Source organism: Myotis brandtii, unplaced genomic scaffold (genome assembly GCF_000412655.1).
Source record: "Myotis brandtii unplaced genomic scaffold, ASM41265v1 scaffold382, whole genome shotgun sequence".
Classification (NCBI taxonomy): Eukaryota; Metazoa; Chordata; class Mammalia; order Chiroptera; family Vespertilionidae; genus Myotis; species Myotis brandtii.
Genome location: NW_005364671.1, coordinates 96,271 through 105,155, shown reverse-complemented (window position 1 = coordinate 105,155; position 8,885 = coordinate 96,271). Strand labels below are relative to the sequence as shown.

General features: G+C 45.6%; 2 protein-coding genes across 5 annotated transcripts in view; one reads left to right on the top strand and one right to left on the bottom strand.

The window, feature by feature from the left end:
* ZCCHC11 (zinc finger, CCHC domain containing 11) overlaps positions 1-8,885 on the bottom strand; it is a 157,802-nt gene that overhangs the window by 130,187 nt on the left and 18,730 nt on the right. The gene's annotated exons all lie outside the window — the stretch shown is intronic.
* Positions 7-7,086, top strand: GPX7 (glutathione peroxidase 7). The gene is made up of 3 exons (XM_014544786.1): positions 7-290; positions 4,931-5,192; positions 6,491-7,086. The coding sequence occupies exons 1-3, from the start codon at positions 156-158 to the stop codon at positions 6,652-6,654; spliced, it is 561 nt and encodes a 186-aa protein (XP_014400272.1). The 5' UTR covers positions 7-155; the 3' UTR covers positions 6,655-7,086.

The window sequence follows — 8,885 nt, the reverse complement described above, 5'->3', positions numbered from 1 at the left end:
CCAGGGCGCCGGGCGCCCCCGATCCCGCTCAGGGTCTGTTCTGCTGCTACGTGGCAAGGCCCTGGCGCACAGTGAAACCTGAGACTCGCGGAGCAGGCGCTGCTTTCCCTGACGCCGACTTTGGACAGCGGGTCCGGACCTCTCCCAGAGGCTGGATGGGCGCCCCGCCCCCCCCACCCCCCCTCCAGCTCAGCCTCGGTCATGCAAGGGTGGAAAAAGTAACCCTAACACCCCACGGCCTTTGTCTCCGCCATCCCCAGTTCCGACGTCTGCAACTGGGAGAGCTGATTGTGTGTCCAGTGAAAACATTGTGGGAATGAATGTGCAGCGCAGAGGGAGTGCGCGGGTACCTTAGGCAGATCCTCCTCCAGGGAGGACACTGAGGCCAGAGAGGGAGATATATTTGTACGGGTCACACCGCACCAGGAAAGCACACGGAGCCCGGAGGAGAAAGCTTCATCCGCCCTTGGTCTACTCTCGGCAAATTCCTAAGATGGCAGCTCAGGGTGAAATGAAAGAACCATCCAAGCTAACTGCTACCTCCTTACCACGAGGGCATCTCAGCTCAGAGCGCCTTCAGAGAGGAAGTGTGTAGGGTGAGTTTGAGCAAGTTCAAGAAGAGCATTCCAAGCAGAGGACTGTCCATGTCAAGGCTCCAAAGCAAACAGCAAGAAGCGTGGAGGAGTGGTGTGACTTCAAGCAGTTGTGCTTAAAGCATGAGGCTGAGATGGTGGAAACGGGGCTGAAGAGCGTGGGGAGGCACCCAGAGGGGCCTTGAACACTATATCCAGAGGCCTGGATGGTGCACTGTGTGGGATGAAGAGCCCTCCACTTCTCAAGGGAGGCTGTGGTGTGGGAAGGGTGGGGAGTTGGTCTCGAAGGGACAGGTGGGCCCATTGTCCAGATTTGGACGGACCACACAAAACTGGCTGCCAGCATTCCTCGCCAGGAAGCAAGGCCGTCTTTAGTGAAGAAAGTACTCTCTAAGCCTTTAAATTCTAGGGCCAGTGATCCCAACATGTTGTGAGTTTCAAATGAGATGACAGGGTGGGAGCACTTGGTAGAGTGCTCTGTCCCTGTGTCTGGAGGGCCCCAGCAGGAGCTCCATCCAGAACTCAGAGCAAAGAGCCACAAGAAGAGCAGGGCCCGTTTCCATTCAGGCCTCTCCTTCCCTCTAGGGCAGCAGGACACAGAGCCCCAAGGTTCGCACTTGACCAGCTCTGCTACTCATTAATTCATTCTTTCTTATTGAGCACCTGCTATATACAAGTACTAGGCTAGCCCTGGGGATACAGTGGTGAACAAAACAGACAAGTTTCCACTTTAATAGAGTTTATATGAGGTAAAGAGGAGAGAGAAAATAAAAAGGGAACAGAAAAATGGTAATTCCTAGTAGTAATAAGTGCTATGACAAGAATAGAACAAAGTCTATTTGTCTTTAGAAATAATAAGGCATCCAGGATGTGAGGAACAGAAATTCTGGAGAAAAAAAATGACTCAGAGAAGAAATCTCAGAATTCTGAGTGGTTTAATATTCTATCTAGGTCATTGGTAAATGCATGGGAGCGAGAGGCCAAGTAATCGATCAGAAAGAAATTGGAAGAAAAAGAGAGTCACACAGCTACTAAGTGACAGAATTAGAATTTGAACCCAGGCAGTCCAGCTCTAGAGCCCGTGCCCTTACTAGTAAAGCCCAGGTATAGAGGCAATCAGCAATAGTCAGTCCAGGAAAGCTGTGAATGATGCTGAGTTAACCCCAAACTAGGTCTGCCACTTGGGCAATATTGTCATTTATTCAGTTGCAAATAGTTTTTAGCTCATTATGTATATTTCACCATAATTTTTTAATTGAAAAAAAAATTACTGGCTCCCACTACATGCTTGGAACTGGGTCCAGCCCTGGAGATATAGCCATGAGCATGCCCTCAGGCTAATTGGGAAGACAGTCATTTAGACCAGCATTGAGTATGAATGAATGGGTAACCATTTGGGAATGTGCTTGACTGTAGTGTGAAGTTATGTACTTGTAGGCCTGAGTGGTGTGTGTGTGTGTGTGTGTGTGTGTGTGTGTGTGAATGGTTTGTTTGTTTGCTTGTGTATTTGAATGTGTCTGTCTGTTTGTGCCACTTTAAGGATAAGCATTTTGATTTCAGGCATGGAACTAGAAGCAGGATTTCCTTCCTTCCAAAAGAGTGGACAGACACACATTATGCAGGTTTAAAATAAGCACTTTTAAAAAAATTCTTTATTGATTAAAGTATAACATATGTCTCCTTTTCCCCCCATTGGCCTCTCCCCGGCCACGCCCCACCCGCAACCCCTCAGCACATGCCCTCACCCCCCTAGTGTCTGTGTCCATTGGTTATGCTTATATGCATGCATATAAGTCCTTTGGTGATCTCTACCCCTCCCCCCAGCCCTCTCCTGAGGTTTGACGGTGTGTTTGATGCTTCTCTGTCTCTGGATCTATTTTTGTTCATCAGTTTATGTTGTTCATTATATTCCACAAATGAGTGAGATCATGTGATTGTTATCTTTCTCTGATTGGCTTATTTCGCTTATCCTAATGCTCTCCAGGTCCATCCATGCTGTTTCAAATGGTGGGGTGTTCCTTCTTTTCTTACAGCAGTGTAGTATTCCATTGTGTAGATGTACCACAGGTTTTTAATCCACTCATCTGCTGATGGGCACTTAGGCTGTTTGCAAATCTTAGCTATTGTAAATTGTGCTGCCAAGAACATAGGGGTGCATATATCCTTTCTGATTGGTGTTTCTTGGGATATATTCCTAGAAGTGGGATTACTGGGTCAAATGTGAGTTCTATTTTTAATTTTTTGAGGAAACTCCATACTGTTCTCCACATTGGTTGCACCAGTCTGCACTCCCACCAGCAGTGCACCAGGGTTCCTTTTTCTCCACATCCTCGCCAGCACTTGTCATTTGTTGATTTGTTGATGATAGCCATTCTGACAGGTGTTAGATGGTACCTCATTGTTGTTTGATTTGCATCTCTGGGATGATTAGTGACTTTGAGCATGTTTTTATAAGTCTCTTGACCTTCTGTATATCCTCTTTCAGAAAGTGTCTATTTGGGTCCTTTGCCCATTTTTGATTGGATTATCTTCCATTTGTTAAGTTGTATGAGTTCCCTGTAAATTTTGGAGATTAAACCCTTATCGGAGATAACATTGACAAATGTTCTCCCATGCAGTGGGCTTTCTTGTTGTTTTGTTGATGGTTTCTTTTGCTGTGCAGAAGCTTTTTTAAAATAAGCACTTTTTAATACTTTCCATGCCCAGGGAATCCAGCAGAGAAGAAAGAGGAAGACCTCTGACTAGGGAAGGAAGTTAAGGATCCCAGTTTCTCACTACCACAGGGAGAATATCACAAATGCTGATGCTAATGGGGGAGGTTCTAAGAGCCTGTGGCCCCAGGGAATGGGTTGTTCCTCATAGAGGCAGGGTGAAGGAGTTACAGCTCAGTGATTCTCAACTGAGGTAATTTTGCTACCTAGGGGACATTAAGCAAAGTGTGGAGACATTTTTAATTGTCAAGACTAACCATCTAACCCAGTTGGCGTGATTCAGTGGTTGAGCCTCAACCTATGAACCAGGAGGTCACTATTCAATTCCTAGTCAGGGCACATGCCCAAGTTTCAGGCTCGATCCCCAGTGCGGGGTGTGCAGGAGGCAACCGATCAATGATTCTCTCTCATCATTGATGTTTCTATCTCTCTCTCCCTCTCTCTCTGAAAAAAAAAAATACTGGACATCTAGTGGGTAAAGACCAGGGATACTGTTAAACATCCTAAAACGAACAGAATAGCACCTTCACAACAAAGAATGTCCAGTCCAAAATGTCTAACCTGAGCAGTTCATGCCTATGCATGTCCAATGCCCCAGGCTACCGCTGGGAGATGTCCCTCTTTATGGAGCCAGCTGGTATAATCCTGGCTCTTCTGAAAAGGTGGACAGAGAGATAGGGCTGGGAAGCCCAGACACAACGTAAGATTTAAAATTGTTCAATAATATATAACTAAAAGCTAAGAACATAGCATTGGTGCCAGAATTCTAGTTGCAGTATTATAATCAGGTTCCATCAGCCAGCTTTAGATTTATCACATAAGGGTGCTAAATAGATGTATAAACAAATTTAATAAATTTATATAAATCAGTTAATTTATTATAAAGCAATACTACATTTAAAAGTGAGTCTAGTGGTAGAAGAAAGTGGTATTTGTTTACTGGCGGGAAAGGGACAAAAAGGGATTGTCCTGGGGACCTTGGGTCCTTTTATCAAGAAAACCCACCTGCATTGATGATTGTGTATGTGTGAACATTTACTTATTCATTCAGGAGGCACTTTCTGGGACTTTTTCCATACGGCAGGCCCTGGAGTGAAGTGGACATAGCTCCTGCTCTCAGTATTCACGTTTTAAAAGGGAGATGACACATATACAGGCAACTACAGTGATGAGTGCTAGCTGACTGAGCCAGAAACTGAACCCAGGTCCACCTTTCTGCTCTCCCACATCACCTCTGGATGTGAGGTCCTCAGTGTGTATGTCTCTCTCTGATCGTGCTGTGTGTTTGTGGGCATGTGTGATGTGTGCTAATGTATCTTTGCATCATGGGGTGTATGCATACCCATTTGTGAATATTGTGTGCTTATTCTCATGAACGTTCATGTATGTGTATGCACCCATATCTGTAAGCTCTGCGTGTTTGATTTCATTTGTGCCTCTGTGCATGTGCTTGTGTATATGTGAGAACATTGCACTCACATTTACGTGTGTACGTTGTGCTCTTGCATGTATGAGAGAAAGAATTAACTGTAGGGGAGGAGTCACACAGGTGGGCGTGTCAGGAATGTACAAGTGCATGCCTCTTCATTGGGTTGTGCATTCTGTGTTTTGTTTTTGCCACAACAGGTGTCCCTGGTGGTGAACGTGGCCAGCGAGTGTGGCTTCACAGAGGAGCACTACCGGGCCCTGCAGCAGCTACAGCGGGACCTGGGGCCCCACCACTTCAATGTGCTTGCCTTCCCCTGCAACCAGTTTGGCCAACAGGAGCCCGACAGCAACAAGGAGATCGAGAGTTTTGCCCGCCGCACCTACAGTGTCTCCTTCCCCATGTTTAGCAAGGTCGCAGTGACTGGCACTGGTGCCCATCCTGCCTTCAAGTACCTGACCCGTGAGTCCTGATCCTTCCCCTTGCCTTCCCTCAGTTGGCTGAGGCCATGGCTCCCTGGGCAGCAGAAGCCACTAGCTGACTGGGTGACCTGGGGCCCTTTCCAGACCCCCTCAAATGGGTTGATGGTCTGTTCCAGCACTAATCTTTGAGGATGAGCTGAGGGGTATTCCTGCCTAAGAATATCTTATCCCTGCTACCTTTCACCGCCCCCGCCCCCCAGCCACTCTTGCAGACATCTCTCTGGGATCCTGTTTTCATATGCAGGGCCCTCAGATTTTAGCCAGTGTGAATTAGTTGGACTGAGGCTGGAGAAACTGAGGAGCAGACAGGGAAGGGATGCCGCATGCCTGGAGAAGGCTGACAGGCATTTCCGGTCCTGAGTCAGAGTCAGAATCTATTGGCCATGGGAGAGAAACCTGAGCTAAAATACCAGATCTCAGTATTTAGAAATAGATCCCTTCTCCAGCCCCAGAAGCCTCAAAGTTGCAAAATGGGGTCATGGGCCACGCTGGTCATTATGGTCCCGTTTCCTCCCTGGGGCCCCTCTCCTGGACTCCATCTTTGCCTTCTCCCACTCCCTGCTTCCGGTTGCCTTCTTATCCCTCCCCACCCCCCACCCACCCTTTCACCTGGAGAAGTCAATGAGAAACAACAGTGAAGCACACAAAAGGCCCCTTGCTGAGGCAGATTGGAATTTTGCTCTGTAGGTCAATCCTAATATTTACTTTTTCCCCCCTGTGTGTTTTTATTAGTTCCTTCCCAGTTTACCATAGTTATAGATCAAACCTGGCCCTGCTTTGGAAGCACCTGGGGAGCTCTTAAAAATGCATTAGCCTGAAACCTAATGAAGCAGAGCCCAAGAATCTGTTTATTTTATGCACCCCTCACCACCACCACCACGATTCAGATGCAACCAGTCCGTGAACATTTGGAAACCATTTAGATTTCATTAGAGAATAGGGTGTAGACTGTTCAGTAGTTTGAGATCATTAATAAAGGAAGAACTAATACTGCTTTATCAAACACTTCACAGAATCCTAGAGCAGTGGTTCCCAACTTTGGTACCACATTAGCATCTCCTGGAGAGCTTTTTGAAAAATACTGATGCCTGAATCTAGAGATTCCTACTTAGATGGTTTAGGGAGGTGGACTGGGCAATCAGGATTTTTAAAACCCTACAGTTAATTCTAATTAATAGAACCACTGCTTCAAGGGAAGAATGGACAATGATAGTGGAACTCCAGGAGAGGGTACACAGGGAAGCACACACTTTGCTCTCCTTCTTTGTTTTGTTCTAGAAACTTCTGGAAAGGAGCCCACTTGGAACTTCTGGAAGTACCTAGTGGCCCCAGATGGAAAGGTGGTAGGGGCTTGGGACCCAACCGTGTCGGTGGAGGAGATCAGACCCCAGATCACGGCACTTGTGAGGAAGCTCATCCTGAAGAAGCGAGAAGACTTATAACCACTTTCCCTCCTCTCCCACTGACCCTTCCTCCCTCCCCCCTCACCTTCCATGGGTAACCAAAGCAAATTCAAATGGTGCTTCAAAGGAAGAGACTATGACTCTCCTTCATCACACCTACCCCATCACTCCTGTGGGGGGAGAATTCTAGTATTTTGATCATTTGAATCTTAGATCAACCTATAGGAACTCCTAGCCCATGACAGCTCTTGATCAATGAATCACCAGCCAGTAAGAACTTCTAGTCCATGAAAACATGTGGCAAATAGAAGTATATCGAGCAATAATCTCCTGTCTATTAAGAACTCGATAAAACGGGGCCAATTCCTACCTCACAGGGCTGTTGTGAGGAGTAATGAATGAGCTGTGAATGTGCCTAGAGCAGTGACAGCTCAAGAGGAGGCATTTAATAAATGTTTTTTTGCATATAAACCAAAAAAATAACTTGTGATTAATGAAAACTTGCACCCAACATGAATTTCCAGCCAATGAGAATCCAAGCCAAACATTTATTTGTTGTTGTTTTCCTCTGTATTATTTTTTTAATTACAAAAGTAATTTAAATTCATTGTAGATAATGCAGGATGTCATGATAAAATGAAAATGTACCCCTCATTTTCTATACTCTCACTCCCTGGAGGTAAACATTGTGAGTAATTTGGTACAAAGTCTTCCAAACCTTTTTTTTTCATCAAGCTAATCATTAGGACTCAATAGAATTCACTGACCGAAAGTACCTAAAACAACAGTCAAAAGATATGAATAGATAATTCACAGAATATAGATGGATAATAAGGATATGAAAAGATAACCAACTTCATTCAAGTTAGAAAGATTTTTTAAATGATCCTACCCATTGTTAAGGATGTAGGGAAATGGGAATTTATATAACTATTGTTGGGACAATAAACTGGCACAAGTTTTTGGAGGGTGATTTAGCATATCTTTTAAAACAAAGTGTTCATGGCTTAGTAGATAAAGCATTTGCCTGCAGACCAAAGGGTTCCGGGTTCGATTCTGGTCAAGGGCACATACCTAGGTTGCAGGCTCCTCCCCTCCCCAGCCCAGACCCTGGTCAACGCTTGTGCAGGAGGCAACCCATCGATGTTTCTCTCTGTCTTTCCCTCTCTCTTCCACTCTGTCTAAAAAAAAAACAACGGAAAAATATCCTCAGATGAGAATGAACAACAAAAATAAAACCAAACAAACAAAAAAGAGTATTCATACCCTTTGATCCATTATTCATCCTTTTAGAAGACTCCCAAACTATGCAAATATATATGTACAATAATATGTTCGTAATAGTGAAAATTGAATGTAACCCTTGTGCCCATCACAACTTATTACCAACCCATAAATTATGATACAAATCCAAATGATACAATAATATAGTTACTAAAATTAATGAATTAGATTTCTATATGCTATCATAAAAGTTGTCCAAAAGTGAAAAAAGGGCAAGTTGCAAAACAGAATGAACACATTCACACACACACAAAAATCCAGTATAAAGTATAATATTTTTATTAAAAAATTACAATGTTAAGTGAGAGAAGGGGGGAGGAATATAGACCAAACTATTAATGGTGGTTGTCCATGAAGGGGTGAGTTGGGATAACAGGAGTCATTCACTTTTTTTGTTAAGTATTATTGTAATGTTTGAATTTTGAATATAAAATATATTTTTTAGTTTTATAAAATACTAGGGGTCTAGTGCATGAATTCATGCACCTTGAAAGGAACTGTGGGCTGCAAGGCTGCAATGGGCATAGGGGCAGGTCTCGGCTGATCCTCCGCTCCCCCGCCTGGCCCCTCCCGCCGTGGCCCCTGGTCCCCTGTCTGCCAGCAGCCCCGCTCCTGCCAGCCCTGCTTGCACCTGCTGATGGCGCGGAGTGATTGAGGCAGGCGCCAGCAGCGGGTGCGAGTGGCGGCTCTGGCACCGGCAGTGGGTGCGAGCACCAGGCGGGACCGCGGCATGCGGGAGCAAAGAATTTTCAGTAACCACCAGAGGCTCACCCCGATGACAGGACCAGCGCCCCGCCTTGGTCTGGTGCCCCTGCTCACCTGCACCACCATCCCGCCCTGGCCGACACCTCCCTTGTTCTGCGCTCTGCCACCTGCTGCCGATGCCTGCCATGTTCCGTGCATGGCCCCTGGTGGTCAGTGCACATCATAGCAACTGGTTGTTCAGTTGTTCAGTTGTTTGGTTGTTCCACTGTTCGGTCTATTTG

Coding starts and splice junctions, on each gene's coding strand:
- GPX7 (XM_014544786.1), top strand. CDS start 156: ATGGGCGCCCCGCCCCCCCCACCCCCCCTCCAGCTCAGCCTCGGTCAT. Junction 291..4,930: donor TGCAACTGGGAGAGCTGATT/GTGTGTCCAGTG, acceptor TTGCCACAACAG/GTGTCCCTGGTGGTGAACGT. Junction 5,193..6,490: donor TGCCTTCAAGTACCTGACCC/GTGAGTCCTGAT, acceptor GTTTTGTTCTAG/AAACTTCTGGAAAGGAGCCC.